The sequence below is a fragment of the Dama dama genome, chromosome 12 (assembly GCF_033118175.1).
Source record: "Dama dama isolate Ldn47 chromosome 12, ASM3311817v1, whole genome shotgun sequence".
Lineage (NCBI taxonomy): Eukaryota > Metazoa > Chordata > Mammalia > Artiodactyla > Cervidae > Dama > Dama dama.
The window spans coordinates 93,056,168-93,083,285 of record NC_083692.1 but is presented as its reverse complement, the minus strand read 5'-3'; the positions used below and the strand labels follow the sequence as shown (position 1 = coordinate 93,083,285).

Here is a 27,118-nt window from a genome sequence, read left to right as displayed (position 1 = left end):
TTTTCCATTGGAGGGTCCTGCAAATATTGATTACCTTGTAAGCTGAGGGGGAAATGTTGACAACTTCAGGGAGAAAATAGACTGGAGCTAGCTCTCTGTTCGGAGAAGGCAATGGCACCCCACTCCAGTACTCTTGCCTGGAAAATCCCATGGACGGAGAAGCCTGGTAGGCTGCAGTCCATGGGGTCGCTAAGAGTCAGACACGACTGAGCGACTTCCCTTTCCCTTTTCACTTTCATGCATTGGAGAAGGAAATGGCAACCCACTCCAGTGTTCTTGCCTGGAGAATCCCAGGGATGGCGGAGCCTGGTGGGCTGCCGTCTATGGGGTCGCACAGAGTCGGACACGACTGAGGCGACTTAGCAGCAGCAGCAGCAGCTCTCTGTTCCATGTGCGTGCCGCCCACGTCTCCGCAGAAGGACCAGGTGCCTGGAGAGCAGGGGAAGGAGGCTGGTCCTCGGCCCACAGGCTGCAGAGCTGTCTGGGCCCGTTCTTCCTCCGGGGAGTGGCAGACCAAGGACTCTAAGCCACACCTGAACCTGGCCAGACACTCCTGACTCAGACACCAAGCACTTCCTCCAGGTAAAGAAGTTCTGGCCCCCACATCCTGTGCGGTAAAGATAAGGAGAAGTGCGGGGGTCTGAGAACACGGAACTGTGTCACGGCATAGCTCCTGGGGTCACTTTGGTTTCTTCAGCTGCTAGCAGCTGTGCCTTTTATTGCTTTTGCAGGTAGAGCGGAGCTTCAGCCCTCCTTCTCTGTCATGGGGAGTCTAGGAAGGGTTTGAGAGGGTCCATTTATCTAGAGGGGATGCCCTTGTAGCAGCTCAGTTGATAACATATCTACCTCCAATGCAGGAGACCCGGGTTCGATTCCTGAGTGGGAAAGATCCCCTGGAGAAGGAAATGGCAAACCCACTCCAGTATTCTTGCCTGGAGAATGCCACGGACAGAGCAGCCTGGCCAGCTATAGTCTGTGGGGTTGCAAACAGTTGGACATGACGGAGCACACACACATGCTAAACACTGATGTACAATAAGCAAATCAAGACAGGGCCCTTACTCTCAGAGCAGATATCTAGTGAGGGAGATGCATTCATAAAATATTATCTTTTTGGGGAATTCCAGTGGTCCAGTGGTTAGGACCCCACTGCAGCAGGCACGGGTTCAATCCCTGGTCAGAAAACTGAAATCCTGCAGGCAGCTCAGAGAGGCCAAAAAATAAAAATTTTTTAAATGTATCTATTTTTAAAATGTTAAACTATGTGCTAGGACCTGTTCTGAGTATGTGACAAAGATTAACTCCCATAGTTTGTACATAACCCGGTGCTATTACTCTTAGTCCTACCTTACAGGTAAGAAAAACTCAGGCGCAGAGAGGCTAATTATCTTGCTCAAGGTCACACAGCTTACAAGAGGTGAAGTCAAGGTTCAAACCTAGGCAGTTTTGCCCAGAAGTCCCAGCTCTTAACCAGCAGGGACCTGCTGCCTCTCAGTTATTTTATCTACCTTGGTTTTTCGGAAATAAAACTCCTTCTGGAAATGGAAATGACTCATCTTGGAAGGAGGGATTTTAGCATCTGATAAACCAGCCTTGAGGGCTGTCTGGGGAGCCTGCTGGGCATGGAGCAGTCAGCAATTTGCATCAGGCTTCTAGGCTATCTTGAACTTTGGGCTTCGGATTCTGCTTTCCTCTCCCAGCTTCTTTCCCAGTGGGCTCCTCCATCCCTCCCCTCAGGTCACCTCAGGGGCCTTCACAGGGCTTTTCTGTTGGGGAACCCAGGTGCGTTTTGTCTTTGACCGGTACAGCTGCGGTGTGGTGGGCTAACTCAGTCTGGCCCAGAACCCCGCCCAAGAGAGGCCCCAGTCTGCGTGGTGCTGTGGGGGAGGGGAGGGCAGGGAGAAATGGGAAATCTGATTTCAAGAACAGCAGCAGCTCTAGGCCAAGACTGGCATACTGCCCTGGGCCTTGCACAGAGTCCTTGCAAAACCTTCTCTGTTCCATTGGCTAGTTCAATGGGCTTCGAGGTATTCAGGACCCAGGACTCTCACTATAAAACTGAATGATCCTTCCCACTTTACCAAGAGCCCTTTACAGCCCCGGTCTCCTTTGGCTCCAATAGCAACCCTGGGAGGTCTTCGCAGCTCCCCAAAGGTCTTCGAAGCCACGGTTAGCTTGTCAGATGCTAAAACCCCGACTCCAAAGGGTGAGTCATTTGCATTTGTAAAGTGAGTTTCATTTAAAAATAACGGGTTGGAAGAGCAGGCGGACTGGATGGAGCTGGGATTCTTTGTGCTTTAAACTCCGGGTTAGTCCACTCCACTTCCTCTCTCTCAGGGGACCAGGATAAGACAGCTGCACACGCAGTGCCTGGCTTCGATTCTTTGAGAACCAAATCCCCGGACACACCCATGTGCCTTCCTTGGGCTCCAGAGCCAAAAAGTGGCCTGTTTTGTCCCCCTAAGAAATAAACACCTAATTTCTCATCAGAGTGCCAAAAATTCAGGAAAGCTTCTGGTAACACATGTGTTTCTAGGGATGTGAGTTTGGCATCTGTTTCTGAAACTGCTTCTGAAGCATGCTATTTCTAACAAAAAGACAATGCTAGTCCCTAATTCATAAGATAGAGTGAGGATTAAGTGAGGTAATAATTCAGTGTTTCCTATTACAATGATTTTTTTCTTTCCGAAATTACTATGCTTTCTGTATAGGACCCATGACAAAAGTAGCTAAGAATCTGGGGAGTTTTAGACATAGAATGACTGTGGGGTTTAGCTGGGATAGAAATGATTAAGCCTCTTCTCAGGAGGAGAACTGGATTCTCAGTTCTGGATATCTCAGATATTCTCAGAACTGGATATCTCAGGAGATAACTGGATTATCGAAATCAGGCTGACGTCAGAGCAGGGAGGCTCCCCGCCCCCATTCAGCCCAGTAGGCAGAGTAGAGCTTTAAGGGCTCTGTGGGTGTTCTGCTGGCATTTCCTCCAAATGCTAATGAGACGCTCACAAACGCTAAACAGCAGGACCAAACTGGTTTCTGCTGCCCGGAGCAGCTGAGAAATATGGCCGTCCTCTGCCCCAGATTTCCCAGGCCCTCCTTCCCTAACATTCCCACCAGCTGTGTTTAAACTGCTGGGAAATAAACTCATCTCTTTCTGCCTGTGACCCCCCAGGGGTTTTTCACAGAAGTTCAAACACCCTCCGCTCTCCAAACCCCTTTCCTCTCCCTTACCAGCTTCCCACTTGGGCTCTTTGCAGTTTTGCTAAGGATTCCAGGCAAACAGAAGCCTCGTAGCAGCCTCTGCCAAGCATAGAGACCTCCAGTCTTGGCCTTGCTTGAAGGCTACAGATGCTTCTTAGCCTTTAGCCCACGGTGGAGCTTGGCCTCTGGCGCTACCGTGAGCTTTCGCCTCCCTGGTCGAGCGCACACGCTAGTCTCGATTCCTCCTCCGACATCCCTGACTGGTTTTGTAGGGCCATCTGTCTCGGCACCTGGTTGCTCTGGGAAGCTGTAAGACCCTGCGCTGTTAGGAAGTGGCTTTGCGGTCTCTTCCTCTCACCCACAGAGTCTGTCACATCTCTAGCACAAAGATAGGGGTTGCACTCCGCTGGCTTGCACAGTGGTGGTGTAGTGGCAAAGACCCCATGGACTGCAGCCTGCCAGGCTCCCCTGTCCCAGGCAAGAATCCTGGAGTGAGTTGCCATTTCCTCATTGCAGCAAGAAAACCTTTAGGTGGCCAGGGATTATGGGAAGATGTCTGAAAACAACATGATTTATTTAAGATCAGCTGTAATAGGATCTTCTCACCGAGGTAAACCATAGCAACAGTAAGAATCCCTGGCAGTTCTAGGGTTAGTGCTGCCATGCTTTCCAAAGGACTTTTACTCACATTTTCTTATTTCACTACCACAACCACCCTGTGCGTTGAACAGCTATTTCATGTAAGAGAAAGCCGAGACAGAGACCTCACTCTCTGCCACTTTCTGCTCTGTAGCCAGGAAGCACAAAGGACTTTGAGGCAAGTCTCCTACTGCAGCCAGTATACCCATTATGGTAAAGTAACTCTGCTAAAAAGAGATCTATTAATACATAGAATGTATGCAAATATTGACTGATCCTGTGCTTAGATTATGCTTTAGAATCACAGTTCCCCATTTCTTAGATTCTTTCCACCTCCATGCAAAACCTTTTCCCCTACTTTGCTCCTTTTCCTGTTTTATAATTTTATTTATTTGTTTATTGTTGGCTGTGCCGGGTCTTCAGGCTGTAGGGGCTTTTCTCTTAGTTGCGGGGCACAGGCTTCTCCTGCCAAGGAGCAGAGGCTGCAGGGTGCTTGCGCTTCAGTAGCTGCGGGACACGGGCTCCAGGGCACAGGCCCAGTAGTTGTGGTGCTCGGGCTTAGTTGCTCTGCGGCATGTGGCATCTTCCCGATCCAAGGATCAAACCCGTGTCTTCTGTACTGGCAGGCAGTCTTTACCACTGAGCTGCCAGGAAAGCCCTACTTTGCTCCTTGAGTAAGTAAATATTAAAATCAGGGCAGGATAATCAAATTTAGTAGAGATTTTAAAAAACAATAATACCCAATGCTGATGAAGATGTGGATGGACATAGATACGCTACTGATGGGACTATATACATTGTTTCTGAAGGGTAATTTGATCATAATCATTCAGAGCTTTTAAAATTAACAAAAAATTTTTGGTGTAGCAAATCCACCCATTTCTAAAAATATTTATTCCTAAAGGAATAGTCTGAGACTGCAGAAAAAAAATGTACATATCAGAATATGTTTATCTCTGTTATTTAAAACACTGTAACAAAAACCTAAAGTAGTACGGATAGTCCATAACAGGCTAAAAAAGGGGTATAGTGAGAAGACGAAACCATCTGCAGTAACCAAAAATGGTGCTACGGAAGACTATTTAGACTTTGGGAAGATGTTGATGAGTGGGGGAAACTAAGAAAAAAAGAGTTAGGCAATGTAATCTAATCTGGTTTTTGAAAAGATAGCTCTAACTAGAAAGACTGTAGATCCAATTGTTAAGAGCAGGTATCTGGATTCTTTCTTCCTCCTCCCCTCCCTTCCTCTCTCTCCCCTCCCTTCGTTTTGTATTGTCCAGTCTTTTTTTTTTTTTTTTTTACAGTAAACCTAGCAGGCATGCATAATCAGTAAAGAGAAGCATTTCTCCTTTAGATGAGACTATAAGAATGCGCAAGTGGTGGGTGGAGCTCGGGGTAGACTGGAAGCAAAGAGGGAACAACTCGTCTATGAGATTGCGAACAACTACATTCTGGGACTGAATGTCTTTTTTTTTTTTTTTTTTTTTTGCCAGTTTATCTAAAGAGGATATTGTAACAGATTCAAGGAAAAGTCACCAGTCAGTCTTCTTAAAATTGGGCTATGGTTCTCAATCCTGGCGATTAGACCTGATTCCTCCAGACAGACACTAAAGCCTTCTCTGGAGAGGAGCCAAGTGGCAGGTCTGTCCTTGGCACCGCCCTCTTTCTGCTTATCTCTGAAGAATTAGTTTTCTTCAACTCATCCGCCAGAGCTGGGTGGGGGTGGGGGAGTGCTTTAGAAGCCCTCTGACATGAGGAAGGGAGACCCTGAGGGTTGCCCCACTCACCCAGTATCAGTCAGCTCATCCTCAGTGAAACAGAGGGGTCTGGACGGGAGACAAAGGTTGGAACCTTAAAGGAGGTCTCTCAGCTTCCCATGGGCTTGCTAGACCTAAAGAAGTAAATTCAAATGATAATATTTTCAGGCATTAGCAACCAACTACTGTTTAGGCTTATGATCTTTGGGATTTGGGTTTCTTTTTTTCTTAACTTTTCAGATTTTTTTGTTTCTGCCAAACAATAAAATATCTTTTAAGGAAAAATGTTGCAAGTCTTTTAAACAGGGCTTTGGTGTTGGACCACACATCACTGGGAGGAATGTTAACAGAGAAATGTAGCCCTATCTTACCTTGCTGAAAAGGGATTATGCTGGGGGACGGGGAGCAGAGCTGGCATCCACATGTCATGAAGAGCCAGGGGAAGGAGTCTGCGCCAGTGATTTCCTAAGGAAGTAGGCACATGCCAGGGCTGAGGCAGGAGAGCTGTGATTATGCCACATGGTGATTAGACCGTGGGACAGCTTGTGAGGTGCGGCAGGGTCCTCTGTGGGCAGCATTTGTAGTAGGAGTGACTCTTTCTTCTCCCATTTCCCTCCTCCTACAACTCCTGCTTGATTAAGTCTTTTCTTTTGGTGCCAGCAAGGCCACCCTGCCAATTTCAGTGATGTGAAGATAGGCCAAGAAAGGATGGTTTGACCTTCAGTGTTCTTAGGATGAAATCCAAGGTCTTTTTCATGGTTTCCCTGCTAGTTCAGCTGGTAAAGAACCCGCCTGCAAGTCAGGAGACCCTGGTTCGATTCCTGGGTCGGGAAGATCCCCTGGAGAAGGGAAAGGCTACCACTCCAGTATTCTGACCTGGAGAAGTCACAAAGTCGGACACGACTGAGCAGTGTTCACTTTCACTTTTCATGGTAAACAGACGCCTTTCATAGGCGAGTCTTGCCTACTTTTCTAGTTTTATCACGGGCCACTTTCCTTCACATTCTCTTGGTTTCTACCACAGTGCTCCTCAAACTTACCACACTTTCATACTGTGCTTTCCCTCGGGGGCCTGCCTCTGCGTCATCATGCCTGGGATAACAGACAGAGACTGGATAGCTGTCCACTCAACTCCATTCTCCCCTTCCGTGTGGGCACACAGCCTGCCTCGCAGCGAGCTGTGACCATGTGCCTGAGCTCTGGCCAATGGAATGTAGAAACGATTGCGTGCCACTTTCAGGCCAGAGCTGTGGAAACTGGGCATGAAGAATCCTTCTGCTCTTTCCTTCTGCAGTGCCCTCGGAAGCCATGAGTTGACGATGGCAGAACCCCAAGTTGGGAGAAGCCTGGCTCACTTACCCACACTTAAAGGAGAACCTTCTACCAAACGCAGACTTGGCTTTGGCTTTGGCTTTACATAAGAAAGGAACGTCTATTTCAGTAAAGTGCTAAGATTTGGAAATTTATCTGTTATAGCAGTTAGTCTCACTGTAAATCATTCACCTAGGGAACTATTCATCCTCCAAAGCCCTCTTCAGATGACCCCACCTTCAGGAAGCCTTTTCTGATGCCCCCAGGAGAGAGTTATTCTTTCTCCATGTGTCCACAGCCCTTCAACAACGCATCACTCTCCCTGACCCCTCACCCTCAGTCCTTGACTTACACATTTGAGCATCTACACAATGGAGGTGGAGATAGGGATCTTGGCAATCCTAGCTTCTAGCTGAGCGAGTGAAAGATAGTAGGTGAACAATATATAAGAACTCATCTATTCAGAAGTATTTGTTGAACTCATTCTATCGTTGTAGCACTGAGAACACAGGAGTGGACCAAACAGATTAAACATCTCTGTCCTCTGCATTTTAAAGGGTGACTTTCATAGTGCTTTAGATATTTGCCTTTCTGCATTTTAAGAAAAGTGATTTAAACTGGGACTCAAATAATAACATTTAAGATGTTATAGAGATAAGTATATCAGAAGCAGTTGCCAGCACTGGATAATGTTACTCTATAAATACTTTTTTAAATGCCACAAAGGAAACAAAACAAAACAAAACAACTCTGTACTCATGGTGTTTACATTGCAGTGGGGGAACTAGATAATAAGTAAATACACACAGAGCAGCGATGCTGGTGATCCATGCCATGGAGGAAAATAAAACACGGAGGAAGGAGGGGGAGTATAGGATGGCGCCTTCTTAGACAGTCCCACTGGGAAGAGAGCATGTTAGCAAATGCCTGGAGGAAGTGAGGACTGAAGTTATGTGGGTGTCTGAGGGAAAAGCATTCCAGGCAATGGTACGGCAAGCGGGTGTGTGTGGCTGGAGCAGAATGAGTGAGGGGAACAGAGAAGATGAAGTCAAGGGGGTTTTGTTTGGAGCGCGACGGGGGAGGGCAGGATGTGTAAGGCTGGGACAGGCTTTGGTTTGTACTCAGAGGGAAGTGGGGAGCTACTTCAGTATTTTACGTGAGGAAGTGATCTGAACTGACACACAGCTTAACAGGTTCACTCTGACCGCTGTGTTGAGAGAAGGCTGTATATAGGGATATAGGTAAAAGGACAGAGACAAGTCACAAGGCTATTGCCATAATCCAGATAAAAGATAAAGGTCACCTGAACCAGGGTGGTATTTTGGGTATATTTTCAAGGTAGGATTCACTGATATAATGTGGGATATAAGAAGTCACAGATGATTCCAAGATTTCTTTCTTTGAGATTTCTTTCTTGCTTTATCTGTTTACTTATGCCTGTGCTGAGTTTTACACACAGCAAGAGCGGGGGGCGACTCTCCCTGCAATACTCCGGCTTCTCATCGTGGGGGCTTCTCTCGTGTGGAGCACAGGCTCTACGTGCACGGACTCAGCAGTTGCTGGCACACAGGCTTGGTTGCTCGACGGCATGTGGGATCTTCCCGGACCAGGGATTGAACCCATGTCCCCTGCATTGGCTGGCAGATGCTTGACCATTAGACCACCAGGGAAGCCCATTCCAAAATTTTTGATCGGAGCAACTGGACGGATGGCATTGCAATTTAAGGAGATGGGAAGACTATGAGAGGGTGAGGTGAGTTAGGACTTTAGTTTTGAACTTAGGCTTGACGTGCCTATGGTCACGTCCAACTGGAGGTAAGCAGTAGCTGAATAGGTATGTGTCTAGAAAGGAGAAACCTGGGGCAGAGATACAGATTTGGGAGTTGTCAGCATAAAGATGGTATTTAAAACCATAGGATTAGATTAGATCACCCAAGGCAATAAGTGAATTTATTGAAAAGAAGTCCAAGGACAAACTCAGGGGTACGCCTCCAGAGTGCAGAATTGAGGAAGGTAAGTGAGAACCAGAAAAAAGTCAACCCCTTCTGAGTTGCCAGGGAGACAGGAGGAGAATCAAGATAAGAGTGTTGCAGGAAGTCAAGGGAACAGAGCATTCAAGGAGAGAAAGATCAGAAACTCCATAGTCCAGTTGAGCAATATTAAGACTGAGAATTGACCAAAGGACTTACCACATGAAGGTCATTCCTTATCTTGTCCTCAGTGTTTGCTCAATGAACGAGTGAGTGGGTGAATGTTAATATCTCCTCCACCTATATTTGACCAGGACCCAACAGTAGAGGGACCAAGTCTTTTTTTTCTCCAGAAAGAGTTTGATCAGATGATAAATGACTGTAGAGATGATGGAATGAAATGGCTTTTCCCTTGGTGTCTGGCCTACCCCAGTTCCCACTTTATTTCCTTAGACCTGTAGGAGGTGGGAAACTGCATGGTGTTCCCAGCCCCTGAAAGCCAGCCTGTTTGGAATTGCCTGTGGTTATTTCTCTGTACTGTTCCACACAGCCAAGTCATTCAGGGCAAAAGAGTCAACAAAAATCAGAAGACAAACACTCTAGGCTCTAAGTCACAGGGAAACATCTGCAAACTGACTTGAATACATGTAGTCAGGCCTCTGGGAGAAACCACATTCTTGAGATCCTTAACCTGTGGCACTGTTCAGTAAAAATATTTTCTTGGAAATTTTGACAATTCAAGGCATAGTTCCATAAAATACTAATGAAAATTTAAGTTGAAGACAGCTGGCCTTTGATGTATGGTTCTCTGGAAAAAGGAAGATTTCCCCCCTAGGGCAGTCATTCTACAGTGAGATTCTACATTCTAGATTTCATGAGAATTTACTGTGTACCAGGAACCGTGCTAACTAGGCATAGAGCAAACCTGAATCTTCACGACCAGCCTGTAAGAATGGTCCTATTATCACCTTCAGATTATAGACATCATAGTTATATATCACAGATGATTCAATGGAGGCTTGGAAGGATTGAGGGGGTCTCATGGGACTGAGTATCTCCCCCAGTGAAGGACCCTAGGGAGTGGCCTGTTCGCCATCAAGAGATCTTACTCCTGGACAGATGAAGAAGGCCCTGGGGCTGCTTCTAGAAGTCAGTTTTTCCCGGGAGGGAAAGAGGGCACCGTGGTGTGGCCCTGGGAAGCAGCATCCTGAGAGCTGGGGTACAGGTGGGGGGTATAAGGAAGACTCCTGAAAGAAGGGAAGGAGACAAAACACAGTCACAATTTATTTTATCCTCAGGTACTTCTCAACTAAAAAAAATTGACTCCATCATTTTTTCTTTCTTCCCCCCACGACATATGGTTTGTGGGTTCTTAGTTCTGTGACCAGGGATTGAACTGGGACCATCGGCAGTGAGAGCACAGAGTCTAAACCACTGGACCACCAGAAAATTCCCTGATTCCACTTTAAAGGTAAGTGGAATACCCTCTCCACTTGGAGAGGGTAAGTAGTAAAATTTATCCCAAGTCACAAATACCTGGAAGGTGAAAGACCAAATTTTGCCTGCAGGGTTATATGGTTTCAGAGGCCGAGCTCTTTCCACATTCCCAAAGGAACTCCAGACAGTAACAATGAGAGGTTCCGAAGACGTGGGGCTACTGAAAGGCGCCCATTAAAAAGAACTGTGTCATTCACTGGACAGCCTCCCCTAGCGCCTCTTGTCTGTGTGTGTGTTGGGAAGCAGTCCATTCCTGTTATTCAGAGAGCAATTATTCCATTCTTGTGGTCCATTCAGGGCCATTTGCTTCTCTGCCTTTTCAACCATTTATTTTCCTGCTCCTGTGAGCTCTGTCAGGGCAGAGGGCAGAGGCAGAATGCTAACCCTTTACTTACATAAATGTGGGGAAATGTCTTATTGGCCATATGGTTGAAACAACTGGCTAACATGATATTTTAAAAAATAATTTTGTTTATGAATTTGTGACTGTCCTGGGTCTTCGTTGCTATCTGGGCTTTTGTGGCTGTTCTTTGTTGCAGTGTGCAGGCTTCTTGTTGCGGTGGCTTCTCGTTGCGGTGGCTTCTCGTTGCGGTGGCTTCTCGTCGCAGAGCACAGGCTCCAGGGCGCACGGGTTTCAGTAGTTGCGGCTCGTGGGCTCAGTAGTTGTGGCTCCTGGGCTTGAGAGCACAGGCTCAATAGCTGTGGTGCACAGGCTTAGCTGCTCCAAGGCTTGTGGGATCTTCCCGGATCGGGGATTGAACCCGTGTCGTCTGCATTGGCAGGCGGATTCCTTACCCCTGAGCCACCAGAGAAGCCCCTAACATGACATTTTATAAAATTTTGTCTGCCTGAATTATCTGGAACCCCCATTAGTTCTATTAATCGGTCCCATGGTAGGTTCAGCAAGAGGTCCTACTCAGAACACAGGGCCTTTATTAGATGTAAGCTCCATTCTAGAAACTCACAGGCCAGAGATGGAGTATGTTCAGTTACTGATAACATCACTGTCACCTGACTCACCAAACTGGTCTTCTAGAAAGAACCATGGACTCCCAGGGCTCAAGACACTCAAGAGGTGACCTGGACTCATCAGCCTGACCCCTGATCCTGGTAGGGAACGGCTTCTCCAACCTGCAGGACACATGCCCTGCTCCTTTGCTTCACGTCCGACGGTGACGTGGCCTTAACCTCACCAGGCAGCCCTCAGGACTGGGACTGTTTCTGTTTGTTTGTTTTGATTTTGGCCTCACCTGACAGCTGGTGGGGATCTGAGCTCCTCAACCAGAGATGGAACCCTGGCCATGACAGTGAAAGAGCTGAGTCTAACCAATGGACTGCCAGAGAATCCGACCTGTTAAAAACCTCTTTCTACCTTGAGCTGAAAGCATGCACACAACAGTTCTGCACACAAACTTATAAATATGTGCTAAGTTGATTCAGTCGTGCCTGCCTCTATGTGACCTCATGGACGGTAGCCTGTCAGGCTCCTCTGTCCAGGAGATTCTCCAGGTAAGAATGCTGGAATGGGTTACCACGCCCTCCTCTAGGGGATCTTCCCAACCCAAGGATCGAATCCGCGTCTCTTAAATCTCCTGCATTGGCAGGCAGATCCTTTACCACTAGCGCCACTGGGAAGCCCTACTTGTAAATATAAATGCTTATATATTTCTCTGGACTGTGGGCTTTCAATACAGAAGAGACTGGCGGGAGCAGTGATTAATAGAAGAAAGCAGAAGTCACAGACTCAAGTTTACATATGATGGACATTTACAATCTGTGACTACCACTGCGTGACTGTGGGCAGTTTGTTCAACCTTAATTCAGTTTCCTCGTCTGCAAAATGGGAATAATAGCTATTGCCTGTTTTTTATGTTCGGGGGATTAATCTAGACTGGGCTCCTGAGTCATTTACACGTGGTTCCGTAAGTAGCTGTTACAGCTGTTTTCTCCCTCCCACTTCACAGACGGGGAAGGGCGCCTAGAAGGGCTGAGAGGTTTATGAGGGGTCGCAGCTAGTTAACAGCCGAGCGGAAACTTAAACACAGATCCTGATGACAGATCCCGGACCCCTGCCTGCTCCCCATCGTCTTGGCGGGGGCCCGCAGACGTCCATCCTGCCAGTGCAGACTAGAAAGTCACCCCTCATCCCACAGCGCGGACGACACTGGGAGGCTTCTACGAAGTACCCAAGATTACTGCAGCGAGCTCGGGCCTTTGCTGTTTGCCCTTTAGGAAGGGCGGGGGTGGGGGTGGATAACGCTGGTTCCGCAGGAGTAATTCAAGGTTAAAGGCGGTTTTCGGCTTGCGCAGGCCGCGGAGATCCCACGAGAGTCTTCCAGCCTTTCGAAGATTACAGCACAGTTTCTACGCAGCGGGCGCACCTCGGGCGGCGGGCCGGGGCGGGGCCCCCAGCGCACGGCCCGCGGGGCCGGGGGGCCGGGCCCGGGGCTCCAGGTCTCGGAACCGCGGGGCGGAGCAGTGCGTTCCGGCCCCGGGGCGTGGCCCGCGCAGGTGCGGCGAGAGGCTGGAGTTTCACTGAAACTTATCCGGTTCTTGGGAGGCGTGCGCGCAGGCTCCAATCAGGGGCAGGCGGGAGGGTGGCTTCTTACCTGAGCCGAGCGGCGAGAGGGACTCTCAGTTTCGGGGCTGTGGCGGCGGCGGCGGGCTCCCCGTCCGCCCGGCGTCGGCGCTGCTGGAAGGATGCGAAGCCGGAGCGCGGCGTGGCTGCTCGGGGGTGTCCTCCTGCTGGCGGCCTCTGCCTCCTGCAACCGCACGGTCCCAGGTGAGAGGCTCGGCCGGGAGGGGTCGTGCTGCTCGGGAGCGGGGGTCGCGGGCGCCGTGGGTGGGAGGCGGACGCCGGGTGGATGCGCGAAGGGTGCAGTGCGGCCGCCGCCGCCACCCTCCTCCCGGCTCCCGGCGGCTCCGCTTCTGGCTTCAGAGCGGGGGCCTCCGGGGCCCCAGCTGGGACCACCGGCAGGGGCTGAAGCCTGCGGAGGCCAGCGGAAGAGAGCGGGGTGCTCGCGTCTACGGAGGACCCGGGGGGTTGAGTCCCTCGGGTCCCCCCGAGGTTTCCTGGCAAACGCTAGTCATTAAGGAGCTTTCGCACACTTTTCGACTCTTTCCTGCCTAGTCCTGCGGGACCCGCGGAGTTAGCGAGTTGATGGCCTCAAAGAGCGGGATGGAGCCCGCGGCCTGGGAACTTTCTGAGTCGCTTTCTGAGCCTCCTGCAACTTCTGGAGGCCCCTCTTTGGGGTCGGCCCTCGGCATTCAACCTGCCTCCCCGCCCCGCCCCGGGGCCGGCAGCTCCTCTGGGACGGCTCGTGGCCGGAGTGGGGAAGCCAGGGCCGGGCCCCGTTGGGTTCTTCGGGTGCCAGGCGCTCACTCCGGGTTGTAGGCCAGTCGAACAGGTGAACGAACGGAACTTCTTGAATCCTGCTTTACATTCGATCAGGTGACCTCTGGGCCCCGGGTTTCCCGGCCCTTCGGTGCCACACTGGCCGCCACCAGGCCCGTAGGCCCGAGGCTGCCCGCGCCGGGCACGGAAGGACCCGGGAGCCTCCCTGGGGCCGCGCAGGTACCAGCTTGGGCGCCGCAGCCGGTGCCCGGGTGAGTTCGGACTTGCCAGGCGGGAGGGGCCGTCTCCCGGGCTGAGCTGCCCTCCCGGGCGTGGGCGCTCTCAGGCCGCGTGTCGCCTAAGTTCAGTCCAGTCGCTCAGCCGAGTCCGACTCGGCGACCCCGTGGACTGCCGCACGCCGGGCTTGCCTGTCCGCCAACCCCCGGAGCCTACTCAAACTCATTCTGTGAAGCTAACGGATGGGAGCCTTAAAAGGGAAGCTTTTGTTTCCCTGCGAAATTTGTAGACCTGTTGTTAAGGCAGCTTCTCACTTTTATCCTCTTCATGAAGACACTGTGAAAGAGCAAGTCACTGTGAGTGTGAATCAGAAGAATGTGATTCTTTTCCTTCTGCAGTTACAGAAAAGGGTATTATTATGGTGGATACTTGAAAAACCACACCCCTGGTACGCATTTTATTGTCAGCATTAGAATAAAGATGTTTATTTCCTGTAAGTACTGAAACTGTGATGACTGCACGTCCCTTTACTGTTCTGTTTTAAACTTATAAACCTAAAATTTAGGAGCAAGGCTTAGTATGTGCAGACATCTATAAAATGTGAGGATGTGGATTCCTCTATTTTATGATTCAGAGGGTTCCTATAGGGAGCTTGCCTGAGTGTTTGGCTTGTTCTTGTTTACAAAGTGAGGGGCAGGAGCTGGGGGGATTTCTGAAGTATAAGGCGGACTTCATTGAACAACGACAAAGAGCAAGTTACTTGTTAAACAGGACTATTCAATATTGCACTTTTTTCCCCTTCCACATACTCTTACTCCTTTGCAGAGTAACTTTGCTAAAGGGTCAGTTCAGTAACAGTGAGACTTCGGGTAGATGGAGCTTCCCCCACAACTTGAAACTAAGTTGGTTTTGGTAAGAAGCCTGGCATCACCAGTGTTTCTGACCCTCAGCAGCTGTCTTTGCTCACCCCCTTCAGTCTGGCCCCCAGGTATCCCGTTCAGTTTGCAGCAGGACGCATCCTAGACTTTTCTTCCCAAAGGTTTTCCCCCAGAAGACTGCCTTATGGAAGGGAACTCAGCCTAGAGAGTAACCGTATCATTTCACAGATGGGGGCCACAGAATTGAGGGGGACAGGCAAGGAGAACTCTCCATCATACCCCCGCCTTCTTTCCTAACACGAGATAGTGATGTGTGTTAGTGGCTTGACCCTTTGTGACCCCAGGGACTGTAGCCCGCCAGGCTCCTCTGTCCATGGAATTCTCCATGCAAGAATACTGGAGAGGGTAGCCATTCCCTTTTCCAGAGGATCTCTCAGACCCAGGGATAGAACCCGGGTCTCCTGCATTGCAGGTGGATTCTTTACCATCTGATGGTTATTTCTGTAAATAGTTTTATCTCTCCCCCAACTGGATCACATACTCCAGGAGGCCAAGGACCCCTAATGGCACCTCCATCACCACAGCCCAACACATCTCTTTCCCTAAAGGACGTCAGAAAATAGTGAATGAAAAATGAAGAAAAAGGACAGGCCCAGAGTTACCTGGCAGTTGATGGCAGTTTGGCATTTAAGTTGGCTTTTTTCAGGTACTTAACTTACTACCGTGTCACAAGCCTGAGAAGTCCTCTGTAATGCAGTCATTCCATTTTTCTTTTGGACATTGAAACTTGTGTTCTCTTTGTAATTGGTCATTAATGATCCAAGCCAAATGTGATTACTGTAAAGGAAAAATAAGTCCAAAAAGGAGGTGGCATTAATTAAATCACCCTCATTACCCAAAGCATTGCTAACATTTTGGTTTCTAGCCTTTCTCATGCTTTCATACATCCATGCACAAAATATGTATTCATCAATAGAGAAAAAATTTTTGTACAACTATGTGTTTATATAAACATCAGTCAGTTGTCATTGCTCAGTTGCTAGGCTAAGCCTGACTCTTTGTGACCCCATGGACTGCAGCATGCCAGGCTCCTCTGTCCTCCAATATCTCTTGGAGTTTGTCCAAATTCATGTCCATTGAGTTGGTGATGTTATCTAACCGTCTCATCCTCTGCTGTCCCCTTCTCCTTTTGCCTTCAGTCTTTCCGAGCATCAGGGTCTTTTCCAACGAGTAAAAGTAAACATCAATAGTGAATAAACATCAATGACCAAACATCAGTAGCATGTTAGTAAATATAAAATGGTTTTAATGAATCTAAAATGTTACCAGTGGATGTATAATAATTTTTAATTGGTCCTCTGTTGATAGACCCATGGGCTACTTTCCATGTTTTGTAATAAGTGAGGACACTGCAACGAACGTGAAGATGGGACCTTAAATTTGTGTTTGGTCACCTGCCTGACCTTGTAGTTACTAATTAATTTTGATAGGTGATGTTTTAGTGAAGTGTGTGTTTGACTTTCTTACGGTTTTATTAGCTGGGCAAATGTTGAGAGGAAAACAGTTCATCCTGAAAAAACACAAGAAATTTGACTAAAGTGTCCCTAGAGAGGGTACCAAGAAATGGAAGCTTTTCTTTTTTTGATCTGTGCTCCCAAAGTTCAGAGCAAAAGAATATTTGGGGGTGAGGAGGATAATAGGGGAAAGAACACAAGAGGAGAGTTTAAACAAATAAAGTAGCTGCTCTATACTTGCTTATGTTGGGAAGGTGGGCCACAGGAGGAAGCTTAATATAACAAAGAACAGGTAATGTTTTTAAAGTTAAAAGTGCAAATCGAAAAGGTTAAAAGTGAAACATCCCCGTTCTCTCTCTTCTTCACTCACAACAGACTTCTTTATGCAGAAATACATGTATTGTGTAACAGTAGAAGAATCACACTGTACATGCTGTCCTACAGTTTTTTTTTAACCTATACGATCTAGTCATGGTCAATATAGGAAAATCTATCCATACTTTTGTTAGGGAGAACATTATTCATTGTATAAATGCCATAAATTATTGAACTCGCCTTTTTTGTTTTTTTGGTGGACATTGAAACTATCGTTTTTATTTTACCATGGTAAATAATATTCTAGTAAATATTCTTGTACATACACTATTTTTGTTTGCTTTAGCTAGTATACATGCAGAACAAATTCCTAGCAGTAAATCAGTGGGTCATAGGGCAAGCACACTTAAAATTTTTGATATTTTGCCAAATTGCCCTTCAAATAGATTACACCAGTTTACACGCCTCTGAAAAAGCAATCCAAGTGACTTAGAAGAGTATAAAGGTAAAAAAAAATAAAGTTCTCCCCCCACCACCCATTTTACTCTAGAGATGGCCAGAGTTTATGGTGTAGTGGGTGTTTTCCTAGACTTCAGATTTGTTGACAAATTGTAATATTGTTATACAGTTGGAAGCATATTATTCCGCCAGTGGCTTTTTCAGTTGACACTATATTGTGACTGTCATTGCGCTCCAGTGTTGATTAAGTATCTTCACCCTGTAAAATAGAAATGATGTTGTCTGGTTTCCGGATGGGTTACAGAGTTAGAAGCTGGGATGGGGTCCGCTCTAGACAAGTTCTGTGAGCTGAGGACACTGTCTGAGCCGGAAGCCCATGCCCTGTGCCGGAAGGGCTTCAGGGGACTTTGGGCAGCAGCCTGACGTTCAGCAGTGCTGGTGTGAGTAGTTCTGGCGCTGCTCAGTCATAGCGAGGGGCATGCTGGTTGTGTGCTCTGCCACTGCTTCGATGAACACAGCTAATATGAATGGTATTCTAGAGTGCAGTCAGTCAGGGTTCTAGGTGCGAATATTCTCAGGAAATCTTTCTTTCTCACTCTTTGAATCCTTCCCTACCTTTTTGTAGTATTTCTGGCTCCTTCCACACCCCCCTTTATTTTAGTATCCTAATATAAAATAGATTTTTATCTCTTTGCATGAACTTTTGTGACCTGGTGTATGTTTGTTTTTATGGAAAATTCTAGACACATGAGGGTAGAATGTTCCAGTGAATCCCTGGCACCCCTCAGTCAGCTTTAGTAATGACACCTCCGCCTTCCATCAGGTGTCATTCTTTAACAGGTTTATTAAGATGTAACTTGCAAACGATACAGTTCACCTATTCAAAGTCTACAATTCAATGCCTCTTAGACTATTCACAGATAATCTATCCATCACCACAATCAACTTTAGAATATTTTTTTACCCTATAAGAACATTCCAGCCTACTCCTTAGCCATCATCCCCCCAATTTGCCCCATTCCCCAGCTCCTGGCAACCACTAATCTGTTTTTTTGTCTGTGGATTTGCCTATTCAGAACATTTATTATAAATGGACTCCTACAATACATACTCCTGAGGCTTCTTTCAAAAGCATAATCTTTTCAAGCTTCACCTGTAGCATGTATCAGTACTTCGTTTCCTTTTATTGCTAAATCATGTTTCATTGTAGGCATAGACCACGTTTTGTTTACCCATTCATCAGGTGATGGGCATCTGGGTTATTTCTCCTTTGGGGCTCAAATGAGTACTGCTGTCCTGAGCATTGCTGTACCCGTTTCTGTGTTTTCCTGGGTGTACGCTTAGGAGTAGGAATCGCTGGGTTGTATGGCACTTCTGTGAGCCGTTTGAGGAACTGCCAGGTGGTTTTGCACGGTGACTGTACCACTTTACCTTCCCACCAGCCGTGTCTTAGGTAGAAAAGGAAAAAATGATGACAACACATACAGATTATCAGATAAGGTTGTGAGTAGGTTGAGCATCCTCCCTGGTATGAACATGCCATGTTGAAGGGCTGCTCTTCCCCAGAAGTAAAGTCAGGTCCTTCTGTGTCCTTACACTGTCCCTCACTTTGTTCTGCAGGTCGATGAATACTTGGTTGGGGCAGGATGTAGGCTGGCTATGCCATTCATTCGTGATTTCTAAAGTTTAATTCATAATTTGGGGATGAGAGTGGAAGTTGTTAAAGCTTAGCATATTACTTGCTTAAATGTCAGAATACAAATTTGTCTGAACAGAAATCGTGCACCCAGCTGCCTGGTGACCTTGAGGTCAGCAGGCTTGCTGCCCTCTTCGGCATGGGCAGGTCTCCAGGAAGCCCTAGAGAAGCGGGAGGTCCCTGCTCTGGCTGAGGCTGTCCTTGTGTCTAGAGAAGCAGTGTCTCTGAGCTCCTGGGAACCTCACTGTGTTGGACCTTGGGCTAAGGAGTGATGGGCCAGGCTGAGTTGTCTTGCAGCATAAATGAGGTAGATGGCCATTATGAGAACAGTCGGAGACTAATGAGTGTGGACAGTTTGTAAAACTAAATGATATACTGTCAGTTTTTTCCAGGATTCATAGAAATCATTGTCATGTTGTACACATACTTCAGAACCCTCCCATTAAAAAAAAATACCCATTGTAAAAGTAAACACACCACATGCACACATACACACACACACAGCAGGGGGACTTCTCTAGTGGTCCAAAAGTTCAGATTTCATCTTTCAATGCAGGGGGTGCAGCTTTGATCCCTGGTCAGGGAGCGAAGATCCCATGTGCCACATGGCCAAAAATCCGAAACATAAAATAGAAGCAGTATTATAACAAATTCCACAAAGACTTAAAAAATAGAAAATTAGGATTTAAAAAAATAACGACAACAAAAATAACACAGCAGGCACACGAATCCAGACCAGAGAAATCCCAGTGATCCCACCACCCATCACAAGCCCCGGAAGCACTGTGTGCCCTCATCCTGCCCACCTTCTTTCTCTGCCTTCACACAGCGCAGGAAGCTTTCTTCATCTACCCTGCCCTGGAGAAAGGCAGGCTCGCCAGCACACGGTCCTCTCGGGCTTCCGCCCGTTCTTGCCCAGTCCGTTTCACTGCTGCTTTTTCTCCTCAGCTGCTGTCCTGCTTTCCTCTCTGCCCGAGCTTTCAGGTGATAACGACGTGCTGGGCACCATCTTGCCCGTGACCTTCCCACCAGCCGTTCTTTCTCTGAAGCGCTTGTATTTGGACAAACCGGCATCTCTGTGGAAACTCTGACTGCTGTAATGACCCTTGTCTGCCTTGCCTTTCTTGTGCAGGAAACAAGAGATTGTCTAAAGGAAGAAGCCTCATCGGCAGCATGGATAAGTCACCTGTGGTCAGTGGCAGAGGAGTGACGGTGAAACCAGGCTTTTCCGTGGATGAGTTTTCTACCTCCGTCCTCACTGGAAAGCTGACCACTGTCTTTCTTCCAGTTGTCTACACAATCGTATTCGTGGTTGGTTTGCCAAGCAATGGCATGGCCCTGTGGGTCTTTCTTTTCCGAACAAAGAAGAAGCACCCCGCTGTGATTTACATGGCCAACCTGGCCTTGGCCGACCTCCTCTCGGTTACCTGGTTCCCCTTGAAGATCGCGTATCACATCCATGGCAACAACTGGACTTACGGGGAGTCTCTCTGCAAGGTGCTCATTGGCTTTTTCTACGGCAACATGTACTGCTCTATCCTCTTCATGACCTGCCTCAGCGTGCAGAGATACTGGGTCATTGTGAACCCCATGGTGCACCCCAAGAAGCAGGCAAACATTGCCATCGGCGTCTCCCTGGGAATATGGCTGCTCATTCTGCTGCTTACCATCCCCTTGTATGTCGTGAAGCAGACCGCCTACATCCCGGCCCTTAACATCACGACCTGCCACGATGTTTTGCCGGAGGAGGTGCTGGTGGGAGACATGTTCAATTACTTCCTCTCTCTGGCCATCGGAGTCTTCCTGTTCCCAGCCTTCCTCACGGCCTCGGCCTATGTGCTCATGATCCGGACCCTCCAGTCTTCTGCCATGGATGAGAGCTCGGGAAAGAAGAGGCGGAGGGCCATCAAGCTCATTGTCACCGTGCTGGCCATGTACCTGATCTGCTTCACTCCCAGTAACCTTCTGCTCGTGGTGCACTACTTCCTGATCAAGACCTGGGGCCAGAGTCACGTCTACGCCCTGTACATCGTCGCCCTCTGTCTCTCCACCCTCAACAGCTGCATCGACCCCTTTGTCTATTACTTCATTTCACAGGACTTCAGGGATCACGCCAAGAATGCTCTTCTCTGCCGGAGCGTCCGTACTGTAAAGCAGATGCAGGTATCCCTCTCGTCAAAGAAATTCTCGGGGAAATCCAGCTCTTACTCTTCGAGTTCAACCAGTGTCAAAGGCTCCTACTGAGTGGTCCGGTTCCTCGGTGGAAGTTCTGCTGGAGGCTTTGGAGCCTGCTTACCATTCCGGAGATGCTTCTGTTGTTTCCTAACCAAGTAGGTTTCACCACATACCATGCATATGCAGCACCTCTCAGGGTGGCTGGAAGCTTCCCTGTTTGCATGAGGAAGTCCCCCCAATTCACGTGGAATGTCAGTTTCAGAATTCCTCTACTCAGGGGCTCCCAGAAATGGAACTGATCAAAGCAGACTTTTCAGACGGTGCAGAAAAGACAGAAGCCCCATGATGTGCAAAGACTAGTCTTGGCGTGAAGGCTTAAGTTTTTAGCTGCAGCTACGTTTCTTTTACATCTGGGGTCGGCCCAGCTGTATTAGGGCTTCAGGGCCCTCAGAGAAGATCAGTACAGTTGACTGGCTATACAGATGGGGAAACTAAAGAGGTGGGGGAGCTGCCGCAAGTGAGGTTTCCGACCAACCGCAACAAGTTTGAAGGGTGAGGTTCTTGTACCACTTCATCAAAATCATTGTGTATCTTGTTTGAAAATGTAGATTTATTGTACTCAGGAATCAGAGCTCAGAGTCTGGTGAAGGGCCCAGGAACCTGCATTTTAACAAGTCTTTCTTACACTCCAGTGTTTGGGAACCTTTGGTCTGGGTACTGCTTCCACTTGACAAGGAGCCATGGCAAGTTTTGAAAAATGAACCGAAACAGAACGTTTTGTGTCTCTTTCCCGTCCAGCTCAGAACAAAGTCTGTTCATTGACTCATTGGGACTTCCAATCATTTCTTTATTAATGCTTTGAGCTTTTGTATGTATCGTTATCACTTCAAGGAAAATACGACGGGCATTTTAAATGTGGAAAAGCTAATTTTGTGTCTTTACTGACTTCAGTGAAATCTTCAGGTTGTCTGAATAGTAGATTTTTTCATAACTAAGAATAGTGTTTACCACCTAGTATTTTTAGAAATTATTGGACTATTTATTGCCAGTTTTGTTGACTTTTTATCAAATATGAAATGATAAAGCCGTCTCTTGAGTTTGAACCACATCTGTTTGGAAGAGAACACTAAAATAGAGATGATTTGCAATGTATTTTAAAAGGTACTTGACTCCAAGCTGACTTTATACAACTGTTGTATTTGTGACCTTTTAAAATAATTATTTTACTGTATGATTGATTTATAAATAACACATGACTTTTATTTTTTACTACTTATCTCTGAATTGTGTGGTTTTTGCTTTCATTTTTGTTTTCAAGGAACGGAGAGTAGGGAAATAAAGGCATCACTCTTCTAAGAAGAAATGAAAGTGATTCTCACATCTTATTTTTTTATGTAAAGAGGGTCATATTGTATACATTGCTCTGTAATAATTATTTTTCTTTTAACTACATTTTAGAATTCTTCACATGTCTGCATCTATGGATTGACCTCCATTTTTAAAGGATACAAGCTACTTAATATTTTGGGTATATTGTGAGGTTTTAGTCATGTGGTCATTTCCATACTTATGGCTCCTGGAGTTGTTTCTCTCTCCCTCTCTTTTTTTCTCTGTTAAAACAGTGCCACACTGAACGTCCGAATGTAGGCGTCTTTGTGAGTATTTCTATAGGATGAGGGCTTCCTTGATGGCTCAGCTGGTAAAGAATCTGCCTGTGGTGTGGGAGACCTAGGTTCGATCCCTGGGTTGGGAAGATCCCCTGGAGAAGGGAACAGCTACCCACTCCAGTATTCTGGCCTGGAGAATCCCATGGATTGTATAATCCATGGTGTCGCAAAGAAAGAGTCGGATACGACTGACCGACTTTCACTTTCATTGTAGGATGAGTTCCAGAAAGTAGAATGGCCAGGTCAAAAGTTGGGTGCTCATTTTAAATTTTGGTAACACTTGCCAAATGGGCTTCAGTAATGTATACTTCTACCAAAAAGTGTGTTTGCACTTATTTCCAGAAATGCTCATCCATCAGTCTTTTTGAAATGTTTGGAAAACATCTGTTGCATTAGTTCGTATTGAGGCAGCAGGGCTCCCGCCAGGCAAGGTTGAATTCTGACTCCGTCATGTCTTTGTTTTGGTTTCCTGAGGAAGATGCTTCTCTGTGCCTCAGTTTCTTGTTTGTAAAATGCAGGTTAGGATGAAACCGTTTGGCAAGTCCTCATAAGTTTAATGTAGCGTATTACTGTTCGTCTCTGACGACAGATGTGATCTCATTTCTGGTCTGCCACCTTTCGCTTCTTGGCCAGATACACCCTGCCTTCCTTGCCAGCTCAGCTCTCCGTCTCATGGCAGGCTTCCTCATGGTCGGCTTGCTTCCATTTTACAGGTGGGAAAGCAAAAGATGGCCTACCCAGGGTAAAAGCGAGCAGAAACAAATGGCTCACAGGCTGATCCAGTGGAAAGCATTTTTTTGGTCTTTGCTATTTCTTTGTTAGTCATTTTTATAATACATGCTGATAGTAAAAAAAAAAAAAACCAAACAAAAATATATAAAATGAAAAATGTACTTCTTTGCCACTCATGTCCATTCTTATCTCACAAAGGGAACTAATTTTTACAATTGTTTATAGAAAATGTATGTACTTTGTATGTATGTTATACTCTTTAAGAATGAATGTGTTTGTGTATGTAAATACATATACGTACATGTATATGCCAACTTCTAAATTAATTCACATGGATCTTCCTCCTTTCGTTCAGTGACTAGGTCGGATTCCGTACCTGAGTGATCATAATTTAATCCCTACCCTATGGAAGAAGGCTTTTTCTTGGTTCATTTTCACCAAATCTGTGAATCTACATGAAGGAAGTGTACAAGAAATGATCTGGGAAATAGAATCATAAGAGCGTCTGTTTGCTGAATCAAATGCTCCTCCAGCGGAGTTTGTTTCTTTTCCCTTTGAGGCCCTGCTCTGCCTGAATCAGGCCCAGCCAGTGGCGGGGCGGGGCAGGCCAGCTGAGGAACTCTGGCCCTGGGCTCAGGAGCGCCCTGGGCGTGCCTGTCTTCCCTCTGTGTTCCCTATCTTGCTGGGCTGTGGTTTTTCTAAACTATCTGACAGTTTGAATGCTGCACTGCACTGGCTCCAGTGACTAAAGGAGGGCTTTCTGAATTTGAAAGCGAATGTGGGTTTGTGTCCCATTGTGCAGAACACACGCTAAACTGAAGTTGTTTGGGCATTTCTCTCTGTCATTTCAGTTGTTTGCAGCAGGAGTTTCAGAGGTAATTAATTTCCCTGTTACCAAGACTTCCTCAATCCTGGGGCTATAATCTAATCAGTATGCATAGTTTAGGGATTGCAACTTTGTTCCTGTAACTTTTCTCCTTTGGAGATGCTCAAGAGGACTGGAATTTATCACCGAATCAAAGGTACAGTTTGCTACACTGTTCCCTGGTCTCATCAATTAAAACCGTGGGTCTGGGCTGCAGAGTTTGGTTGTTGTCTTAAAAAGCGAAGTTTCTGATTTTACACTAGTCAAAGGCATGTGTTTAGTGCACCCCCACTGCTAATTCTGAAGAGGGAAAACCAGACTCAGGGATCGGTCCTCCATTTTACCCAAGCCTTGGAAAGTCACTGAGATGGTTGTTCTGTTTAAATGTAGATCATTGGAGCCCGTCAGGTCACACTCTGGAAGTGTCCTTATTGAGGGAGAGTGTGACGAATTCTGTGTTTTGAGTGTGAACTGCCTTTGCCTCTACTGTTAGTCAGCCTGTGGAACATTTCCCGGTGTCTGTCTGTACTGATGAGGAGCAAGGCATGACCAGCTACGGTTCACCACCTCCTGCAGAAACTGCAGCCCGAGCCGTGGGCTCCACGATCTCTGCTTAAGTCATCAGCACCCCGAAGGTGTGAGTGGCTCATACATTCATCTCGTGACTGTTTTCTTCTTTTCCTTTATTTGTTTTTAATTAGAGGATTATTACTTTACAATATTGTGATGGCTTTTGCCATACATCAGTGTGAATCAGCCACAAGTATCCTTAGGTCTCCCCTCCCTCCCCTTCTCACCCCTCCAGGTTGCCCTGCAGAGCACCAGCTTTGCGTCCCACTGTTACTGCAACATTGTTGCCTTATTAAATGCAAATGATTAAACCAGGATCCCAATTTTAGCAGCATTCTAATTGTAGGATTCATGTTCTCAGTGAAATTAATCATCTTAAACAAAAACCAAAACCAAAACCCAGTGTTTGTGTTACTGGAAAACCTTTGAAGAAGAGACTATTCTAAAGCCAGGTCCTGAGAGTGGGAGAAAATCAAGGAAAACAGAAGGACAAGAAGGCTTAGGAAGGGCCATTACTGTGGCTTCTCTCTTCATATTGTGATGCTTAAACCTTGAAAAAAAGATTATAAAAGTAATAGTGGTTGTTGTAAGTAAATCTGAGAATATCGGAGTGCATACTGAAAAGTGGACATAGTCCCTCCCTGCCCACCCAGGTCAGAGCGTGGCCTCTTTTGAGGTGTTTTCTATGCATGAATAAATAGAAGTGCCCATATGCTTTTTTTTTTTTAATAGTAAAAGAGGAGTTAACTACCTATGTCTTTTATGCATAACCAATTTCCTCAAAAACTTAGTGGTTTAAAGTAACAGCCAACATTCACTGACTTGCGTGGTTTCTGTGAGTCACGACCTGGGAGCCGTTGAGGCAGGTGGTTCTGGCACGGGGTCTCAGCAGGTTGCAGTCCCCTGAAGGCTTGGCTGGAACTGGAGGATCCCCTTTCCGTGTGGCTTCCTCACAGGCCTGGCGTGTTGGTGCTGGCTGCTGGCAGGATTCCTGGTTCCTCTCTGCAAGGGCTTGTCCACAGTCCTGCTCAAGTGACATCGTAACGTGAAGGTTGCCTTTCCCCAAAATGAGTGATCCGGAGAAAATGGAGGCGTTGCACTGCCTGTTGGAGCCTGGCCTCTGGCATCATCCACCGTTGTCTCCACCTTACTCTATGGGTCATATATGTAGATAGCTTCAGTTCAGTTGGGAGGAGACTACAGACTACGTAAAGGCATAAATACCAGCGCTCAAGGATCACTGGGGGCCGTATTGGAGGCTGGGTACCACACTGTACAAACACATCTTGGATATTGTTTCCTTATCAGCACTTATAGATTGACCTCATTTTAAATGGCTCTACCCACTGTATGGATATACTAAAAGGAATCCTCTAGCTTTTAAGTCATTTCCAATTTTTTTTTTTTTTGGCTATACTTGAATTGCTATTCAAGCAGTGTTTGGGTAAATATCTTTCTATATCTTTACATACTTGTTCACTCAGTATCCTTCCACTGGGTACTATGTGCCAAGTCATGCTCAAGACACTGAGGGATATTGTGGAGAACAGAATAGACAAGATCCCTGTTCTCACTGAGTTTACTTTCTAATGGGGCAGAGACCAGAAATAAGAAAAATATCTAATAGTAGTAAATTCTAAGAGAGGGTAAATGCTAGGAGTCTTTTGTACTATGGTATCAGGGAAGGTTTCTGCTGCTGGTAAGTCGCTCAGTCGTGTCTGACTCTTAGCGACCCCATGGACTGCAACCCACCAGGCTCCTCCGTCCATGGGATTTTCCAGGCAAGAGTACTGGAGTGGGGTGCCATTGCCTTCTCCGGGGAAAGTTTCTAAGAAAGTGAAATTTAAGTTGCAATATTTAAGGACAAGAAAGCCATCTCTGGGAGGATCCCAAGCAAGGGTCTCATGGGAGTGGGTGAGGGGAAAAAAGTATGAGTGAATAGATGGGTGAGATAGGCAGGTGCTGGGTAGCTGAAGAGGCTTACTTGTAAGGGAATAAGAAGCTTGACTTTCACTCTAGGTGGGATGCCATAGGACTGTTTTACTGGTAGTCACTGGCTGCTACAGGATATAGATTATAGAAGGGCAAGAGGCAAGCAAGAACAATTAGGGAATTCCAGCAATGCAATCAAGAGATGATGCTGTCTTGAATTGGGATGATAGAGATGGAGAGAAGGGAACTAATTTGGACTGTTTTGAAGGTAAAGTCAACGGATGTAAGGAAAAGAGAAATCTAGGAATTGAAGATAATACCTAGATTTTTTTTTCTCAGTGGATGATAGTGCAATAATTAGGAGTG

At 46.9% G+C, this 27,118-nt stretch overlaps 1 protein-coding gene across 6 annotated transcripts in view; it reads left to right on the top strand.

Annotated features, from left to right (window-relative positions):
- F2RL1 (F2R like trypsin receptor 1) overlaps window positions 1-22,258 on the top strand; it is a 56,561-nt gene extending 34,303 nt beyond the window's left edge. For 4 of the 6 annotated variants that reach the window (XM_061158132.1, XM_061158134.1, XM_061158136.1 and 1 more), the window contains 2 exons: window positions 10,258-10,352; window positions 19,944-22,258. In XM_061158132.1, coding sequence (XP_061014115.1) covers window positions 19,985-21,055 — 1,071 coding nt within the window. In that variant the 5' untranslated portion in view covers window positions 10,258-10,352; window positions 19,944-19,984 and the 3' untranslated portion in view covers window positions 21,056-22,258. Of the gene's footprint in view, window positions 1-10,257; window positions 10,353-11,414; window positions 11,888-12,917; window positions 13,161-19,943 lie in introns of those variants that run through there. The other 2 variants (XM_061158135.1, XM_061158131.1) reach the window with 2 other exon arrangements.
- The last annotated feature ends 4,860 nt before the right edge of the window (window positions 22,259-27,118 follow it).